This window comes from Lactuca serriola, chromosome 8 (assembly GCF_051521515.1).
Source record: "Lactuca serriola cultivar US96UC23 chromosome 8, Lser_US96UC23_V15, whole genome shotgun sequence".
Classification (NCBI taxonomy): Eukaryota; Viridiplantae; Streptophyta; class Magnoliopsida; order Asterales; family Asteraceae; genus Lactuca; species Lactuca serriola.
This window is the reverse complement of record NC_136415.1, coordinates 83,355,826-83,377,033: the sequence shown is the minus strand read 5'-3', so window position 1 is coordinate 83,377,033 and position 21,208 is coordinate 83,355,826. Positions and strand designations below refer to the sequence as shown.

General features: G+C 32.7%; 1 protein-coding gene and 1 pseudogene across 2 annotated transcripts; both read left to right on the top strand.

Moving 5' to 3' along the window:
* Positions 1-1,586: 1,586 nt before the first annotated feature.
* On the top strand, positions 1,587-5,104 carry EMB3129 (GTP-binding family protein). The gene is made up of 9 exons (XM_079016662.1): positions 1,587-1,862; positions 2,469-2,612; positions 2,709-2,825; positions 2,932-3,075; positions 3,161-3,247; positions 3,431-3,546; positions 3,644-3,825; positions 4,345-4,402; positions 4,771-5,104. Exons 1-9 carry the CDS (start codon positions 1,722-1,724, stop codon positions 4,907-4,909), a joined length of 1,128 nt encoding a protein of 375 aa, XP_078872788.1. The 5' UTR covers positions 1,587-1,721; the 3' UTR covers positions 4,910-5,104.
* Positions 5,105-14,545: 9,441 nt separating this feature from the next.
* Positions 14,546-17,221, top strand: LOC145069828 (RAN GTPase-activating protein 2 pseudogene; annotated as a pseudogene). The gene is made up of 2 exons (XR_013689690.1): positions 14,546-14,698; positions 15,439-17,221. The product of XR_013689690.1 is annotated as an RAN GTPase-activating protein 2 pseudogene (transcript).
* Positions 17,222-21,208: the final 3,987 nt, after the last annotated feature.

Sequence of the window (21,208 nt, the reverse complement as noted above, 5' to 3'; positions counted from 1 at the left end):
GTACAAAAAAAATGAATTTTTAAAATAATTTGGGTAATTCAGGTATACCCGAAACCCAAAAAATGTACCTTTAACCCGACCAAAAAAAAATCGGGTAACCTGTTTACCCAAAAAAATTTACCCGATACCCGAAAAAATCGGGCGGATAATTCGGGTATCGGGTATTTTCGACAGGCTAGTTTTTCGACTTCTTCAAGGTAAAACTGCAAAGCTTCTTGATGTATTTGTTCGTCCCCTTGGCCACTTTTCCGTTGGGTGTTTAGGTTGTTGTACAACCCGTTTATTTTTTAAACCCCCTTTGCTATTTCTCGAAACTTCAAATTCAGTTGATGTTTCATACGGTAGTCGTCACCTTTTTCTAGCTCCTCTCGAAACCGTTCTAAAATGCGAAACCAAAAATGGTCTCCCAGTTGTGCGTTTCCTTGAATCGAATCTTCAGAAATGTCAACCCAAGATTTGACCAAAACTAGCTCTTTTGTGTGGAAGCCATGTAATTGACTTTTGTCTTCCATGTTGTGCGACACCCTCGTGCGATTGTTTTTTCCCTTTACATCTTTGTGGGGGTGGTGTGGGTTGGGTTTCGGGAACCATCTCTTTTTCTTCCGAGTCATCCAACTCGTCGACAAGTTGGTGTTGTTGGTGGGTTTGGGTTTGAGGTTGAGGTTGATTTGGCGATTGTTGATCCGGAAACACAACAAAGTTTGAAAACATCTGCAGCGAAACATTTGGAACTTGCATCTGGTAATTTTGTCCAACATTTTGGTATTCGAATTGTAGTGGGGATTGAATGAGAGCATCGAGTTGGGGGCGATAAACTCCTTGTGGTGATGAATCGATGACAAAAATGTTTCAAGAAGGGATGTTTATACTCGAACCATTGTTTTTTTTTTTTTTTCCTTCGATTGGAAGGTAGGGTTTGATTGTCGGGATTCATTTTTTTTAGAAGAAAGTGGAGAGAATAGAGGATTTTGTGTGAATTTTGTTTGATGGTAAATAGTTGTGTATTTATAGGTGTGTAAAAAGGTTAAAACAAAAAAATGGATTTAAATCCATTTAGCCATTGCAACTTTTTTTTTTTACCGTTGAATAATGGTTGAATTTAAAAAAAAATAATAATAAAATAACACCCAATCACAGCAGGAGAGAGAACACGGGAAAAGTTTCCCTCACCCATTCCCGCACCACCCTTCCCGGCACCGACGGTGCGGTGTTCCGCCGGGCGGGAACCTCCCCACGACCCTTTCCCGCTCTCACTCCGTCCGCCTTAGATTGGACGGATTTGAGAAGAAAGTGGGGGGAAAAATATTTTTAAGTTTTTTTTTCCTCCTAACCCACGAACACAAAAAACTTAAAATTTTTATTTTCATTTCCTTCGAACTCGGAAACACGTAACAATAAATATTTTCCTTCCACTCCCTTTGCTTTCCGTCAAAAATTTTCTAACCTTTCCTCTATTTAATTTACAAAAAGTCTGGGGAATAAGGAAATCCCACATACCAATAGTTGTCATTTGTATAAAACTTAAAAAATTAGATTAAATACATTTTTCTGTATTTTGTAAATATCCCTTTTAGAATCTACCCAGAAAATTGTTAGCTTTTTGGAACGGATAGGAAACAATATTACTCTCTCAAACACGAAAAAAGCATCGGTGGTTAAATAAACCGTTCTCCTCCCTGTCGCACCAGACAAAGTGGTTATAATTGAGCCACTCGGCAGCAATGGCTGTTCACCTCTCAGGTGTATTTTTCAGTAAAGCTTCAATTTCACCACCTATTTTTCAACATCGAAGGAGACCGCCATCAACGGTGGTTACAGCCGCCTCCGCCGCGCCTCCCCCTTCACTCCCACCCACTATTCAGGCAAGTTATATATTTCCTTCTATGCAGTTCTTAATCGCTGAAATTTGTTCTTACTGACTAGACTAAATCTCCTTCACGCGATTTTGAAGAAATTCAGCTGTGAAAATGTCGGCTATTTGAGGGATTTTTCAATTTAAGGGTTTTGTGACGGAAAATGAGAATGAATTAAACGTTATCTAAATACGAGTACATGTTACCAACCTGCCATAGAAAGGGTTAGCAAACGGGTAAATTGAGCTACGTAGAGCTTAATTTTGCTTTGTTTCCTCGAAGTCATATATTTGATATCACAAATGGAAAATTTAATCAATTGGGCATCAAAGATACAGTTCAGTCAAAGAAGAAAAAAAGTTGATATGATTTTGTTTGTAGTGTTTGCTATAGTTTTGATGTAGTTGAAATTTTTCACAAATGTGAAATACAAGTCAAGTTTGTAGTTGAAAAAATAATCCGTTTTTTGACATATAAAACCAAATTCATAATCAGTTTACTTATACACTCCAAACTGATTATTACAAGTATCCAAAACACCCCTTTAGAATACCACTCTGTAATAGTATCACTTATGGTCTATGCTTACAAGTTATAGAACCAAAATTAATGCAGACTATTGGTGGGAAAAGTGCAAATTGGTATGGAAATAGTGACATGAATTCTAGTAATTCAATGGTCTCTTTTGAAGAGGAATACGATTGGGCTGATCTTGAAACCGATCTTTACCACTGGACAAAATCATTGCGTCCTGTTCAGGTACTCTTAAGGTCTGAGCTTCCCTTACGATTTTACATTGATTGAAAACTATCATAATTTTAAAATTGACATATTAGTATCTGTAATATTCCTCAGTGGTACCCAGGCCATATTGGAAAAACAGAAAGAGAACTCAAAGAACAGCTCAAGTTGATGGATGTTGTCATAGAAGTAAGAGATGGTAGGATCCCAATGTCCACAAGCCACCCTCTGGTAATCTTCTTTTTTTTATGTTAATTCATATCCTTATACTTATACTTTCATTTATGTCAATTTAAGTCCTTATACTCTTAAGCTTTACATGAACAATGACAATCAGATGGATTCATGGCTCGGTAATAGAAAAAGAATCTTGGTATTGAACAGAGAAGACATGATATCAACTGCTGATCGGAATGCTTGGGCAGATTATTATGGTAGACAAGGAATAAAGGTTGTCTTCTCCAATGGACAGCTTGGGATGGTATACTATTACTTTCGTATTCACTTTATTTAAAAAAAAAAACAAGAAAACAAGAATTAATGGCTGTTTTTTATGAAAAGTACAGGGAAGCATGAAGTTAGGAAGATTAGCAAAGTCAGTAGCTGCAGAGGTGAATATGAAACGTAGAGCAAGAGGACTGCTTCCTCGTGCAGTGAGTTCTACTTAACCTCAAATGCCTTACTTTTTCTACCAATATCAGCAATGTACTTTATTTTTATCCATAAAATGGTTACAAATTTCATGTTCAATATTGCTATTTTTGTAAAGACATATAAGTACATTGCTTATATTGGTAAAAAGAGTAAAGTAGATTGCTATTTCATGCAATTTTTAGGTTCGAGCTGGAATAGTTGGTTACCCAAATGTTGGAAAGTCTTCTTTGATCAATCGTCTATTGAAGCGTCGTATGTGTCCAGCTGCTCCAAGACCGGGTGTAACACGATCGTTAAAGTATGTTGCTTATTTAATTTTAGTATTTTTGTTTTTATAAAATCATGTTCATCTTAATTTAATTTTTTTATTTGGTTTTTGTGATCTTGGTAAAAAGATGGGTTCGTTTTGGAAGTGATCTAGAGTTGTTGGATTCTCCTGGAATAATCCCAATGAGGATGAGTGATCAATCAGCAGCTATAAAGCTTGCTATTTGTGATGACATTGGGGAAAAATCGTATGATTTTACAGATGTTGCGGGTGTTTTTGTACAAATGCTCTCGAAGCTTCCGGAAGCAAGTATGATCCTTTTTTCTTTGTTTATTTATATGTTTTGTTAAAGAAAAAAAATGGAAACATTGTTGCATAAATTGGTAAAAAGGAGTGAAAAATTGTTGCATGAACAAGCATTTAATTGGTCTTTTAGGATTGTTTCTTCTTTTCACTTGGGTAATTTTAACTAATGCAATTGTAACATAATTGACTTTTATAACGGTTTTCGAAAGTTGGATGGTTTTGTAATGATTTTTACAATCAATAGAAATGAAGTAAAAGTGTGTTGTTATTTGTTGCAATTTGTCCTGTCCAAAATACCCTCATTAAATACAAATAAACAAATGTTTCTCCCCAAAATCAAAACCATCGAGTTGTTTGTACTTTGTAATATTGACAAAGGACAATTGTTAGATTTACATTTGGAATCGTTTCCAAAAATTAAACCTTTGCAATATTCATAAGACATTGATTGACTAAAATTTTATCTTGACCACTTTTTTTACCGAGTATTTAACAATCAATTTCCATTCTTGTTTTTGGTAGATAACAATGTTCTTTGGGAGCGTTACAAGATTGACACAGATGGTCGATGTGGTAGAACGTACGTTACAAATGTTTTTTTTTTTTTTTAACCCAATTCTATCCACCATATGGCTTTTAGGGCGCGTTTGTTTGTTTTTTTGTTTTACAGAACATGACATGACAAAACAGACTGTACTGTGTTTGTCCTGGATTGGACTGCATTGGACTAGGACAGGAATCGAGACTAATGTCAGTGGTACAAAAGTTGCAACTTTTTGTCCTTATCCTCGTCATCAAAAATAGTCCTACAAAAAAAAGACATGAATACCCTCAATATCTTGTCTGTGCAAAAGACATGAGTGCCCTCTTTATCCTCGTCATTGAAAATAGCCCCACAAAGCTTGTATAGTCTATGACTTAATATGTGTTCTTTTTGTAAATTCATAGATTTGTCCACAAACTTGCAATCGAGTTGTTCAATGGAGATGAGCATCAAGCGGCCTTTCGGATCTTGTCAGACTTTAGAAAAGGGCGATTAGGTAAAATTGCACTCGAGAGACCTCCTGTTCAATCCCGTGTTATATAACCTGGTAAAAGAATACTTCAAGCTGGAGACTATAGTTGCAAAAACCATAGATATTAGGATTTAGCTGTTTGTATAAAATACTGAAAAAGTGAATCCCTAAGAAATTATGAGGAAATTTATTTGCTTAGTTTATCAAAAGTGTACCAACTTGTAGTTTACTTATGAATTATGAAATGTAAATTTTCATTTTCACTATCTTTACTTTCTTCCTTCTTTCAACTCAAGCTCACAATATTAGAAATTACCAAATGTCTTTTATTTATTTTTTCGGGTGTCACAGGGATTCCATTCGATAAATTAACTATCTAAAAAAATCACAAAAACCACACAAAATAATAATAAATTGTTGGTCAACTCAACTGGAACCCCTTGTTACTCTTTCAACTCGTCTATTTCGTCCATGTTTACAATTTGCTATTATTTTATTTTGGTGTGGTAATTTTTGGCAAATTGCTAACTTGTCAAACACTTAAATGCTCAACTCTAATTATTGGTTTGATGTCAATTTAATGGATGATTACCAGTACGCTTTTTGATTTAATTATTATTATTATTATTATTTTCTAAAATCTATCAATTTTTCAGATATACAATGTTTGTTCCAAGAGTTTGCTTTGTAATCGATAGTTTGGAGTATTGTTCATATGCAATTTGTATTTTATGCGGTGAAGATTATTCAGTCATTTGGTTCAAAATTTGTTTGATAGAATTTTAATATAGGACAGAGATAAAAGTATTAGCAGTTAGGTATTTACCCAATGTACGATGCCCATATGCACTCTAAAACCATAGCAAATTATTATTATTATTATTATTATTATTATTATTATTTTTATAGTGAACTATAATAAACTATAAGACTTTCTTGTATACAAATCATAATTGTGTTTCATTGCCACCATGATCGTTCACACCACCCCCTGTGCATCATCGTGGTGGTTGTGGCGTGGGAGGACGATTAATGGGAGATGAGCAAGCTTGGGTCATGTAGCCAAGGTAGTTTGATCTTTGAGACATTTTTATTTATTTTTAATTAAAAAAGATGATGTACAGTTATGGTATAACAAGTTCATTTGGTCTTTGTGTGATGATGAGTTATTGAGATGACACTCACATAAAACCCCCACCATATTTGTTATGGTTGTAATGGTATGTATAGTAGATAACTTGCTCCAAAAATCTTTTGAATTAGTGTTATAATACTCTATTATAAATTGTCTAATATCTTTTCTTTTGCATTAGTGTCTCATTTCACGAATGAGTAAAACAGAAGGAAGTATTTAAGGACAAAAGATACTCATCATTTTTGAAGATTATAGTGATCATATGATTTGTAACCTTATTATATGAGCTGTTGGAATATATATATATATATATATATATATATATATATATATATATATATATATATATATATATATATAGAGAGAGAGAGAGAGAGAGAGAGAGAGAGAGAGAGAGAGATCTTAGCTATATTATAAAGTATATTTAACTTTTCTTGAAATTTAAGAGGTACATATTTGATAAATTAATGTACAAATTTGTTATGCACAAACCACTCATCCTTTTATAAATAAAAACTAATTATGGTAAAAAAATAATCAATGAAAATATTTAAGGAAGGAAAAATCAATTAATCTTTTTTTCCTTTTTATCGTGGGCATGATGTTTTGCCCAAAGGTTGGACATGCAAATTTTCTAACATATTAGCCATAAAATTTATAGTCATTGAAACAGTTAAATAACATTTTCGGAATAAAAAAATCATTTGTCGAAATAGTAATAATTGTCGCCGCCGCTTTGCGCGGGTATACATCTTGTTTATTTAAAAACTTCTTATTAATTTATTGACTTCTTGTGTAACATCCCAAAAACACAGTCTGAAAATTTCGTTTAATTAAATAATAAAAACCATAGTCGATAAACCTCATATAAAAATCATAAGCAATGTATTATAACAACTGTCAAGTATATCAGAGTATAAACATCCCAGGCTGAAAAAATGGTGTGTGCACTGCAATCTTCCCGAGCTCCTCTTTTGAAAACTGAGTACCTGAAACCAAAAACTGAAAACTATAAGCACAAAGCTTAGTGAGCCCCCCCCCCCCCCCCAAACTACTGCATACCATACAATAACATATAAAACACATATCGGACATTGCCCACTGCATCGGACCGAAATCTGAAAACTGTATCGGACCGAAGTCTGGAAACTAACCAGAGCCTTGCCCTCTGCATCGGACCGAAGTCCGGAAACTGCATCGGACCGAAGTTCGGAACTAACCAGGGCCTTGCCCTCTGCATCAGACCGAAGTCTGGAAAGTGCATCGGACGAAGTCCGGAACTGACTGCATCAGACTGAAGTTCGGAACTGACTGGGACCTTATCCCTTGCATCGGATCGAAGTCCGGAAACTGCATCGGACCGAAGTCCGGAACTAACTGAACATAATATAGCATAAACATATCAACTAGCATGAACACATATATTGCATACTGCATCGGACCAGGGTCCGGAACACATAACACAAAACATGCTTGAATCACAAAGACATCAAGCAATCTAACTACTGCATCAGACCGAGGTCCGAAACTACTGCTAACTAAACGGGTCGGCATTGTGGCCGTAGACCCGTTCCTATTGGAATGAAACTCACCTCACACTGCTGAAGTCCCGCATACTCAATCCCACACTGTTGAAGTCCCGCAGACTCAACCCCAACTGCTAGATGACAGATTCCCGATCTGTCAACATCAAAATAACACCCAATTAATAATTGGGTTCCATTACATAACTATAATTACATACTTTAGATAATTACTACATTACCCCAAGCTTGGCTTACCCTAGCCCAAGGTCCAATCCATAGGCCCAAAGTCAACTAGGGATTAAAGCCCAACATATGGCCCAATTTTTTCAAATTGGGCCCAAACTTCTACATGGGCTTCCCTTAAGGCCCAATTGTCCAGTCCAGTCCATCATGTCCCATTTTAAGGGGCCGATATCATACAAACCCTATAGGCCCAAACCATGGCCCATCTATGGCCCAATTTTCCAAATTAGGCCCAATCCTTCATATGAGCCTTACCCTAGAGCCCGACTAATTACTCTAGTCCATTTGATTATTCTTGGATGGCCCAACACAAAGCCCAAGTGAAATTAGGGTTTCACATAAAATGATAATTAGGGTTAAGTGTTTCTCACTTAACCCATTAAGGGCGTAATCCATTAAGTCCATTATTGCTTAGATTAATTTCTGCCAATGATTATTATTTAATATTTCACTTATTAAATAATTCTTGTGTGTGTCCTGATAAATTCTCAAATATTAGGATTTTCTCAATTAGCCAATTAAGGACTTGATCCATTAATTCCTTTACTCTACTAGATAAATGACATGGAATAATTTGGGCTTAATTCACAATCCAATCCCAATGGCCCACAAGTGGGCCCAATAAGTTTAAGGCCAAATACTCATAATAAGGGTTTTCCACCCAAACATGGCCCAATATGCACAAAACCAATCTTTAAGCCCATTAGGGTTTGTTAGTGGGGCACCACCCACTACCACCTCGGGTAGTGGTGGTCAATGGCGGCTCACGACGGCGGCCACCACCTTACGGTGATGGTTATCATTATTTTTATTATTAACCAAAGCTAATTACAATTACAATGTTTAATCCAACATAAACACACACACACACACTAACTAACACACACACAGCCACACCATGGTGGCCGGCGGCGGTGCTTAGCGGTAGCCACCACCTCACGGTGGTGGCAGTGGCTTTCTTGATCTTTCCAGCCAAAAAAATCAATTGTGCATCACTGAAATAACACACACTCACTACTAAGCTCAGAATAGTAACACAACCACCACCTGGTGGCACTTGACGGCAGCAGAACCCCGGAGAGATGGCGGCAGCGGCGACTTTCGCGATAACAGCCACCACCTCACGGTGGTGGCGACGGTTTCCCATGGGCATCAATCCGAAACAGGACAACATACACGAGTTCCCTACCCGAATGCATCTAACCACTTCCACCCTTGCGTGGTGGCAGGCGGCTGAAAGAAAAGAAGAGAGAGATACAGAGGGTAGCGCTCTAGAACAACTACAACCATCTGTTGATCCGTGAACCCCTCACAGTGGCGGCGGCACCCAAGATGTAACAAAGAACCACCGTAGAAATCGACATCGGCATCAACGGAAAAGAGAAGAAGAAAAACGGTGGCAGCTGGTTGCTCGCGGCCCATGCCAGCGACGTAAATCATGGTGAAACGGGACTACCGGAAGCTTCCAATGGCGGTAGCGACGTTGGCATGAAGTCGGCGGTCGATTGGCAGCCATGAGTGACCGGAAGGTGGAGGAAACGGGTGGTGGCGGCTGAAGGGGGGGTGCTACCCGACGGCTGCTACAACAAGCTACCCGGTTTGACATAACCGATCCAGAACCGTATGTTGTTGTTTCTCGATGACCGGTTCCAACATTGAAGACACGACAAGAACCGGTCGGCGGTCCGGTTCGGTTCCCAAACCGGGTCCGGTTCGAGCTAGTTCCAGTCGGGTCGGTTCCTTTGCTCATCCCTAACTGAGATACATAACATATCGAGGGAACCTGTGATCATGCTTGCTAAACAATTGATATGGGGAGTCTGGGGTAACATTATCAAACCCATTCTAGAACTTGAAAAGCTTAGATGTGAGTTTTGATTAAATTCTCTATTGCATTGTCGTCAATGGGAATAACACTATCTTTTGGCTCGATGGTTGGATGGGTGGGGGTACTTTCGTCTGTTTTTCCCCTCATATTTCAAATTGCGATTCCTTAAAATCATGCCTTGTTGCAGATCATATCTCCCAATATGGAGTTAAATGGAGTTAGAAACACTTCCCCGAATAACAACATGAGGCAGTCCAAGAACTTGCCTAACTCCGCACAATTCTCGATAACTTCTTCATCGCAGATGCAACATATTTGTGGAAGTCTAACCTTTCCACAGACGGTGAGTTCTATGTTGGCAATCTCAGGTGAATTATTGATTCTAAGGTTACTTGTAGCGTGGAAAATTCGACAGTGTGGCTGAAGTTGGTCCAAATTAAAGTCACAAGTATTATTTAGAGAGCATGTATAGACCACATCCCCACTGCCTTTGCTCTTACTCGCATAGGAGTTAACATTAGTACCACTGGCTGTCATTTTTATCCCACCGGTACCGAGTCTACTAAGCATCTCCTTGTAGGCAGAGGCGATGCTACCCTATAAGCAAGGGTGTCCATGAAGTGTCAAAATGTAAGGTTAAAGAATTCTTTTGATTTTTGAGGCCAGAATAGCACTTGTACTGTTGTACATCGTACAACACATTGTTTCAAGTAGCTAGTTGCTTTATGGAGAAGTATACATTTATTTATCTTTTAGCTAATTGTTATATTATATTATTTTATTGTGATATAATATTTTTATATTTATTGACATAATCTTATTTGTTTATTTGTTCATAATTAGTTATATATTTATTGTTCAATACTGTTTGAGAGATTATATATAAAAATCCATCGTAAAAATTTGGAAAACATAAATTTTTTTTTTTTTTTTTTTTAAGTTTTGACTTTTATTCTCAACCATAAGACATAAGATAATGATACACTTATATAATTCATATGGTGGATGTATTAGATTAGATGTATTAGATGATATTATCGATAACGACACGGTAACAAAAAAATTCCGATCTATTTATTTTGTTTTCTTGATTAAACTCGATACACGTGAGTTTGAATCCTGGATTCGCCACTGCTTGTAGTCTATGTTTATTTCCGTGAATTCTTGTCTTGGCTTTTGAAATGGTGTGATATCCCAAACCAAAGTTTCAATTTAGTTACTCAGTTACTGAAGCTATCGAGTTTGCCACCAAATAGGGGCGGTGTCCAAAGAATTATAGATTTTCCAAATTACTAAACCAATTTGATGTGTGTCACTTAGCATCAATTCATAAAACAATTACAAATTTTTCAAATTGAATAACGAGAATAAACTAACCCTAATTCAAGCGGCCAACATGAACCGATTTAAGAATGACACGTTGGGTTATAAAAAATTAAAATGGCTATAAAGAATAACAACATAAGATCAAATCATACAATTAGCTAGATAAAAAAAGAGTTCAAACTATAAAACCGGATGTGTTAATTCAACTTGAAAAATAATAAACTAAAAATAAATTGACATTTGTATGATAAATGTGTAATTGTCTGAAAAACATGATCATAAGTTGTCATTGTCCAATAGTTTTTTAAACACTTTTTAGGTCGATCATACTTATTATTGAGCTTATCAAATAATAAATCATAGTATTTGTCTAACACTTGATTACAAACTTTTCAACCAAGTTACAAAATCATCCAATTAAAACAAATTTTTTAATTGGAACTAATTCAATACATAATTACCGAACAAGCTCTCTATAATTATATGAAAACTGCTTAATGTTCAAACAAATATACCAACCACAAATGATTTTCTTATAAACTCAGAAAACCAACAATTGTACAAATTAATTTAATAATGTCAGTCAACATCTTACGAAGTCAATAGCATTATTCGCTACTTAAGTTAATTAAATGATTGATTACGTAACCAAACAATCACCATATCAATTCAATCATCTAAAACCTAGTTGATGTGATTAGGGTTGTTCATTATTCGGATAAAACCAAACTATCCAATTGGACAATTTGGATTAGACTATTTGGTTCAGATATTCGGATTGGTTTTCAATAAAACCGAATTATTATTTTGGATTTCAGATTGGTTTTGGTTTATAAAATAAGAATCGAATAGTCCAAAAAAACCGAATAAAGATTTATTATTTATTTATTTATATATTATATATATATATATATATATATATATATATATATATATATATATATATATATATCTATAGTTATTTATTAATTTTGTAATTTATTTTTTCAAATAGGTTCAAAACGTTTCACCCGATAAAAAAAAACATTAATATGCATTTTCAATCAAAAGTTTTGTATCTATAAAATATTTAACTATAATATATCTTTTTATTAGTTGTTTATAAATTTCAAATCAGAACTAAATTATTTTTTTTGTTTCTCGTGTAAAGTTGGGTAATATTATAATTATATGTCGTTTTAAAATGTTGCGGTTTTGAAAACCGAATTATAAAACCGATCCAACCGAATTGTAATTGGATCGGATCGGATCAGATTTGAATTTAGTTTGGATAATTCGGATCCATGTTTTGAAAACCGAAATCAATTTGGATTTACTTAATTGGATCGGATCAAACCGATGTATTCAAACGAACACCCGTAGTGATCAAGTTCAAAAAGAATTAAGACAATGAAATTTGTTTTTTCTAACGAAATGATGTGGATAAAAAGAAAAAAAAGATACATAATCAACTTCACTTGCAAATTCAAAGTTATTCATATGGTCGACACCGGTGATTTAGCCGTTTAAATGGGCTAAACCACCAAAATCTATGAAACAATCAACAAAAAGTTAAAACTTATAAACGAAAAACGGAATATTGTTTTGATGCTAATAACCCTAGGAAAACTCCTCAAGACGTCGTTCTCTTTTGCTGTGCGCCAATTGTGCGATAATCCCCCAAACATGTTTGCCTTCCTTCATTTTTTTTTTTTTGAGTATCACATGCCCTTTCTTTTAATTCAGTGGACTACACTTACAATATTAGGATGCTAAAAATGGCCTTGAAATCAACTTTTTGGGCTTATTTTAAAAGGCATAAGATGGGCTGATTTTAAAGGCTTAAATGGGCACATGTAAAACACATAAGTGGGCTACCAAAATACTCTCTTTGTGGACGTATATTTTTCCTGTGTTCATGAGACCCAAATGTTTATGAAACAATGTCAAAATCTGATTTCACCATTCGGATTATATATCCATGAGTTATGAAGCCACCGGTAAAATTTCGATCAGACCAAGTTTACCCCTTGATCCAATCATGTTACAAAGACCGCACATTGCTACCAAAATTCCAAAAAATCTTTAAATCACTTCCTTTTATTGCTTTATCGTGACGAGACCTCAAATATGATTGCAATGCCTTCCATGTGACTTATATTAAGGCTTAAAGATGTCATTACCTGCTTACATAAACTTGCAGATATTACTCAAATGAGTAAATTGATTCCAAATCATCAATGTAATGAAATATACGAAATACATGCTAAATATACACAAATATCACGAAGAGATTAAGAAAATGCTTAAAGGATGCATAAAAATCAACCTAACAATTTCTACTACAAGATGAATATCCAAGAGCCTCGAGTTTTTGACGGAGAATTTTTAAAAAAAAAAAAAAAACGAGTATCGTAAATACTATAACCAATGTTTTAAAAACCGGTTTTTTAATTGAACCGGTCGGGTGACGTTTTCCGGTTCAACCGGATGGTCAAGCCGGTTCTATACTTTTATATGTTTTTAATTATCCTGCATACATTGTTTACAAAACTTGTTATTTTTTTTAGTATTACAAACATAAATAGAATGCAATATATATAAAAACAATCATTATAGAAGTCAAAATCAAACAAAGAAGCCCAAAACAAACACAAAAATCCAAGAATGTCCGATTCAACCCGGTCCACTCCGGTTCAATTCAGTTGGTTGAACCGGTTTTTTTTACCAAAACCGGCTGATTTAATCCGATCAAAAAATCATTATCAAACCGGTCCAAATCGAACCGCCCTCACCTCCGGTTCCCGGTTTGACCGGTTCAACCGGCCGGTTCGAACCGGTTTTTAAAACACTGACTATAACATGAAAGATTTTTGTTACGAGGCGACGAAAAATAAATTAAAAAACACCCTTCATTTTTTAGAATATAAATATTCCCCTTAGTGTTCATTTGTTGTTTGTAGTATGTTTTTTAGTTATTTCGCTGTCCTTTTAGGATTTAATTTATGTTATTGTAGTGTGATTTTAATTTATATTATTACACTGTGGTTTTTTAATTAAATGTTATTTTTAATATTGCTTATTATTATTTTTTTTGTTTTAAGTTTGTATAAATTTATTTTAAATCTTGAAAAATTATAAAAATGTAATTCTTTATTTTATTTTTAATATTCCAAATAAATTAAATAAAAATAGTAATGTGACGAATAAGTCGAAAAATATATATTTTCAAATGTTGTGGGTTGAAAAAAAAGATAAGAAATAGAAAAGAGAAAAATTGATGTGATAATGAGTTAAGTGAGGTAAATGTATTCTGGTCCTTCTAGGCTTCTATTATCGTAAATGTTCTGGCGAAAATAGTTAGAAATTTTTAAAACATACTAAATTATATAATGAATTATATAAATAAGTCCATTGCTTTTAAAAAAATTAATTAAGTTAATTTATAAAATTATGAAAAGTGTTTTTTTAATGCTATTTAAAGAAGTTTTTATTTTATCAAAAGCTTTTTTTTTATTTTTTATTTTTTTATTTCGAGTTCTTTTTTAAAGCTAATAATAAAAAACTCAATGCCCAAATTTTCAATTATTACAAATTTATAGATTATAGATTGGCTTTGGATTGGAGGGAAATAATTTTATCCTGGTTGTTTCAATTTCAAAACACAGCGGGGAATGATTAAAGCGGTTGGGCCCACTCACTCCACGCACCCTCATCATCATCTCTCCAAACCCTTTTCTTTCTCTCGTCGCATTTTTCCGGTGGAAACACCTAAAGCCTTCTAAGCGGAGCTCTACTCTTTCCTCGTTTCCTCAAACCACCGGTAAGTGTCGCCGTTCATTTTTTTTTTTTTTCCAGTTTCCATTTCAACTCTTCCACGTTGAAAGTCAAGTTTTTGAGGTATTTAAAAAAAAAAAAAAAATTTAAACATCGGTTCCTACAAATCTAGGGTTTTTGATATTGAAAACTAGATTGTCTATGAGTGATGCGAATTCATCGTATTTTTTCCTTAAACAAGTTACTTACCCTACTTCTGTGTTGTTTTGCAACAAATTTAGCGAGTTAATTGGCAGTTATATATGAAAGCGATGATAATTTTTTTTTTGACGCGGACGAGGTAGTTTATTGAGAACATTATCTAGTTATTTTTAACATAAAACCTAGGTATAATGAACAAGACTACTGGGATTGCTCTGTTACAATTTGTTATCAAGCTATGATTATTTTTCGATTAGTTCTTAGGGTCCGTCGCTCACGGAAGCGTATAAATTTGATGGATGAAGGAAGATTAAGTTTGAGTAAATGTCCTATTGAATACTTCATTTTCCTGTGTCATTCTGTATTTTCTTTCTTATCTAGTTTCTCATTTATTCAAAGCATAATAGATTGGTTGTTAGAACAATACATATGATTGTGTCCATGTGCTTATTTGTTGGGAAAGCAGATATCATTATATGATGTGGATTTTATTGATGCTACTATTAGTAGTAACTTCTTGTTTCTATTTTCTTTATTGTTCATGAAAGAGAGGAAACTAAATATAAATGAATCACATGGTTGCAGGTTGTTTTTCATGGATACTGCTGAACAAAACCGTGTGCGCTCAATCAAGCTATGGCCTCCTAGCCAAAACACAAGACAAGTGCTTGTAGATCGTATAATAAAAAACCTTACAACTCCATCCATTTTATCTAGAAGATATGGTGTTTTAAGCAAGGAAGAAGCTGAAGAAGAAGCTAAACAAATAGAGTCTTCAGCCTTTGCCACTGCAAACCAACTCTTTGAAAAGGAACAAGATGGTGATGGAAAGTCTTCTGTTGAACTTTATGCTAAAACATCTAGTACACTCATGGTAGAAGCTATCAAAAGAGGCCCTAAATCAAAAGAAGAACAAGAACCCTTATTTGAAACTATCACAGAAAATGATCAAACTCTTTTTGACATCTCTAAAGGCGATCGATCCTTCTTAGATGCAGAAAAAACTAAACAACTGTTGAAACCACTTCAAGATTCTGGAAACAAGTATACTAAGATATGTTTTAGCAATACAAGCTTTGGGGTGGATGCAGCTCGTGTTGCTGTTCCCATTTTGTCCTTGGTCAAAGATCAGTTAAAAGAAGTCAACCTATCTGATTTTATAGCTGGAAGACCAGAGGAAGAAGCACTTGAAGTTATGAGTATGTTTTCTTCAGCTCTTGATGGATCTGATTTGAGGTATCTATGTCTTTCAAATAATGCCTTGGGTGAGAAGGGTGTTAGGGCATTCAGTGAACTTTTAAGTTCCCAAAATAACCTTGAGGAGTTGTATCTAATGAACAATGGGATCTCAGAGGAAGCTGCAAAGGCAGTTTGTGAGTTGATTCCTTCCACAAAGAAGCTCAAAACTCTTCATTTTCATAACAACATGACTGGAGATGAAGGTGCGATTTCCATTTCTGAACTTTTGAAAAAATCTCCAATCTTGGAGGATTTCAGATGTTCTTCCACTAGGGTTGGCTCTGAAGGGGGTGTTGCTCTATCTGATGCAATTTCCAAATGTACCCTTTTGAAAAAGCTTGATCTTCGTGACAATATGTTTGGTGTGGAAGCCGGGCTTGCTTTGAGCAAGGCTATATCTGTCTTTTCAAATCTCACTGAAATCCATCTAAGCTACTTGAATTTAGAAGATGAAGGAGCTTCGGTTCTTGTGAATGCTCTCAACAATTCTGGTTCTCCTCTTGAAGTTGTTGAAATGGCTGGAAATGACATTACAGTTAAATCAGCTTCTTCTTTGGCTGCTTTTCTGATATCCAAAAGAGAATCTTTAACCAAGATAAATCTCTCCGAGAATGAACTGAAGGATGAGGGTAGTATGGTAATTTCCAAGGCGCTTGAAGATGAGTTTCCACGGTTGACTGAAGTTGACCTAAGCAGTAATCAGATTCGAAGGGCTGGAGCAAGGGTTTTGGCTCAGGTGGTTGTAGGTAAACCAGGGTTTAAGCTGTTGAATATTAATGGTAACTTTTTGTCTGATGAAGGGGTTGAAGATGTTAAAGAGATTTTCAAGAATTCACCTGATTTGCTTGGGCCTTTGGACGAAAATGACCCTGAAGGTGAAGAGTACAATGATGAGGATGGTGATGATGATGATGATGATGATGACCTGGAATCCAGACTCAAGGGTCTTGATATTAAGCAGGAGGAATAGAGGTCACATATTTTAGGTATGACCTTTTTTAGTTTCATTTTGCTTTGATTTAGTTTATCTAGAAGTTAATCAGAAACTCTTATGTAGGCCAAGTATGCATGCATGCATGATTTTTTTTTTTTTTTGGATTTGGAATTGAAGATTATGGTTTTGGTACTATTTTCATTAGCATACTTCTATTTTAATTTTATTTTTGTTAATCAAATCAAGCTCTTATGCCCTTAAGTGCACATAGATGTGGGATTCAGGCCTTTTGAGAGGGAATTATATAGTATTTATTTTAGGATAAATCACATTTATGCTCATTTTACTTGGAAATATGAACAAAAGTAGTCATTCTACTTGAAACATGGACAAAATGCGTTTCAAAATTTTATTTAAGAGCCATTGTAAAAATCAACTACACTTAAGGACCAGAAACGTAAGTTACTCTATCTTATGATAAAAGTCTCGACTTACATTGGGTAAATATGAATAGGGATGGGGTAGACATGAGATAATTTTCTAAATCGAACTTGAGAGTTTAGAGCAATATTTGTAGTTTGTAATTGTTATAAGAACCACAGAAGTTATTATGTTGGTTTGTGTATTGTAGCAAGTTTTCAACCTAAAATCATCTATTTTCCATTAACAAATGCCTGGTATAGTAAAATGACTACTTTTGTTTAAACATCTATAATGATAACGATGTTCAAAATATAAAATAACTTGTAGCTATATTAGATAGAAATCTCAAAAGATTGCATAAGAAGTCAAATTAGTCAAAATTCAATATGAAGCATCATAGAGGTGTTAACATGTCATAGGAACTCGATTACACCTTTGTTATTTACTTAGCCTGATTTCAAGGATGAAATTTATTTTAAGGAGGTAGTTGTAACCCTCCTTATTTTAAAAGGGTAACAAACTTTCAATATTGTTTATATTTAGTCACTTAATGTTTTTTTTATTATTGATTACTCATAAATTATTTGAAATTGTATATATTTTACCCATATGATCTGTTGTAGAAGGTTATAAAGGTAAAATGTTAACAATTTCAAATAATAAATGGGTAAATGAAATACAGAAAACCGTAATAAAGTCCCTACATATTGGCCTCATAATTGATTTAGTTATTATATATATATATATATATATATATATATATATATATATATATATATATATATATATATATATATATATACATACATATTCAATTAACTCCCAAATACCGGTAATCGTATTCAATTTAACCCTTTGACCCGGTCAACAGGACATCCAACTTTCAAAAATTACATTTTTAGCCTAGATTTTAATATTTATTATAAATTTGGTCCAAAATTTACACTTTTGGCCCAGATTTTAAATTTTTTTACAAATTTGGTTCAAAATTTACCTTTTTCGCCCAAATTTTAGAAATTTATTATGGATTCATCCTAACTTTAGTTTTTTTTACAACTTTTTTTTCTCAAAATTTGTTTCTAATATGTTTTTTCTTTATAAACTCATATTTATAAAAAAAAACATATTTTCACATAAAAATCTTATTTTTTCTATATAAAAACTTTTAAATTTTTTTTTGTATATAAAATATCTAGTTATAAAAATAGGTTTGGATTATTTGTGTGATATCTCTTAAAAATCAATGAAGAAACTAAAAGTAACCCTAAATTATAAAAACAGGTTTGAATTATTTGTTCTTTAATCACATTTATATGAAAGTTTAAACTAGTTACATTATATATGAAAGTTTAAAATATATATAATATAATAATATTATATTTTATTCGTAAGAATTTTTTTAAGAAAAAAGTTAAAATCATAACTTTGATATATTTTTTATAACTTTTTAATAAATATATTATCCAAATAAAACATATCCATTCATGGCACGTGTCAGATCTAGGTTGTGATTTTTTATTGCCAATCAACCTCTTCTTACTTGGATTATTTATAATCTTGTATTTTCTTTATTTTTTAATGTATGTTATATGGAATACAGGTTGCAATTTATTATCGATAAATATATAAAATATTATAACTATCAATAACATAATAGAAAACTTTAACTAAAGTACTAAAGAATTTACACATGAGTTTGGTTAAAAAAAATTATTCAAAACACTTGAAACATGCTTGAGTTGAGCTTCACAAGGAAAGTATCACAACCTATTCAAAAACATGATGTCGAATTTTTTTAATAAAATGGTTTTTTTTTCTATGAACTACAATTAAGAACTGCCATTATTTTTCCTATAAATGTGATTAAAGAACAAATAAAAAATATTAAAATGAGTGTAACTAGTTTTTGACAAATTATAATTTAGGGTTACTTTTATTTTTTTTAATTGATTTTTTAAGAGAAATCACACAAATAATCCAAACTTATTTTTATAAGTAGATATTTCATATACAAAAACTTTTTAAAAAGAGTTTTTATATAGAAAAAATAAGATTTTTATGTGAAATATGTTTTTTTTATATAAATATGAGTTTATAAAGAAAAAACATATTAGAAACAAATTTTTGAGAAAAAAAGTTGTAAAAAAAAACTAAAATTAGGATGAATTCATGATAAAATTCTAAAATTTGGACAAAAAGGGTAAATTTTGGATCAAATTTGTAAAAAAAATTTAAAATCTAGGCAAAAAGGGTAAATTTTAGACCAAATTTGTGATAAATTTTGAAATCTGGGCCAAAAATGTAATTTTTGAAAGTTGGATGACCTGTTGACCGGGTCAAAAGGTTAAATTGAATACGATTACCGGTATTTGAGACTTAATTGAATAAAAAAATATAAGGACTAAATCGATTATGAGGTCAATATATAGGGATTTTATTGCAGTTGTCCTAATAAAATATATAAAAAAACCAATAACTAAATTTGGATAAAATTGAAATTCGTTATCCTTTCAAATTATTATCCTATAACCAAAATGAAAACAAGAAACAATTTGTTTTTTTAGAAAACAATTGTTTGGCGAATCAATTCAGTTCCATTTGGGTTAAACTAAAGTCAAATATGATTATATGAAAGAACAAATTATACAAAAACTATTATATTTTGATTTTCGAATTAACAATTATTAAAAAAAATATTTATGTAACAATTCTATTCTACTAATAAATTCATTCTAGAGTTGGTATTCTAATTATAACTTGGATGATTTGACACATTTAATTTTTAGGTAGGATTTTAAAGTTTATCCATTTGATTTGACGTCACAAATAAAATTGATCTGATTTTCATTAAATAAATCACAATTATTATTCTATTAAGAACATTAAAATTCTTCATAGTACCAATAAAGTTCATAAAGAAGAGAGAATCAGTTTAGAGTTGACTATCCCATGCATACCAACCATATATTTTTAAACAAATTAATGGTGGTTTTAATTGTTAATCAAAAGTAATTTAAAAATCAATCGAATATTGAGTGATTCAATTTGTAATTCCATTACAGAAAAGACACACGTAACAAAGTAAAGAAAATGCTAATCATGCAATGACATAAAATAAAAATAAATAAAGTAATCTAATTTATATAAATGATTTTTCAAATAAAATAACTATTTTTTTTTTCAGTTTTTGAAAATAACTAGTTTCTTCAAAATGTCTTATCTCGGACTATTGTTCATATTCCGTAGTTCTTCCGAAAAGTCCGAAATGAACATTTATTTCCGAATGCTCCATTCGAGCCGGATTTGATATTCAAATTTTAGAGTTGTTTTTTGTTTTTTTCTTACAATTTTTTTTAAAAAAGAATCTCCTTACTTATGTCCGAAATGTCCATTTTGAAGTGTTTAATGTCTCTGTTTTTTAATAAAATCTTTGATTTATACACTAATATCATATATATTTCATATTTACTATGTTTGTTTAATTTTTTTAAAATTAAATAAAAAATAATTGTTTTCTCGAAATTCCGGAATTATTTATTAGATTTTGGACTTCTTTTTCAAATTCCGGAGTTTTTCTTATATTTATTTTTTTTCATGAAATTCGAGTTTTGGTGAAGAGTCCGAAATGCCAGTCTAAAATGTTTATTTATTTATTTATTTTTGAGAAAAATAGTTTTTCTTGGTCCGAAATGCTCATTCCAAGCCAAATGGTTATTTTTGTTAAAAATAATTTTTTTGGGTTATTTTCTTCAAATACAC

What these genes read in the sequence shown, in the direction of transcription:
- EMB3129 (XM_079016662.1), top strand. Translation starts at nt 1,722, where the DNA reads ATGGCTGTTCACCTCTCAGGTGTATTTTTCAGTAAAGCTTCAATTTCA. An exon ending in CCAATGGACAGCTTGGGATG is followed by an intron (nt 3,076 to 3,160) that starts GTATACTATTAC and finishes TGAAAAGTACAG; the next exon opens with GGAAGCATGAAGTTAGGAAG. An exon ending in GAGGACTGCTTCCTCGTGCA is followed by an intron (nt 3,248 to 3,430) that starts GTGAGTTCTACT and finishes TGCAATTTTTAG; the next exon opens with GTTCGAGCTGGAATAGTTGG.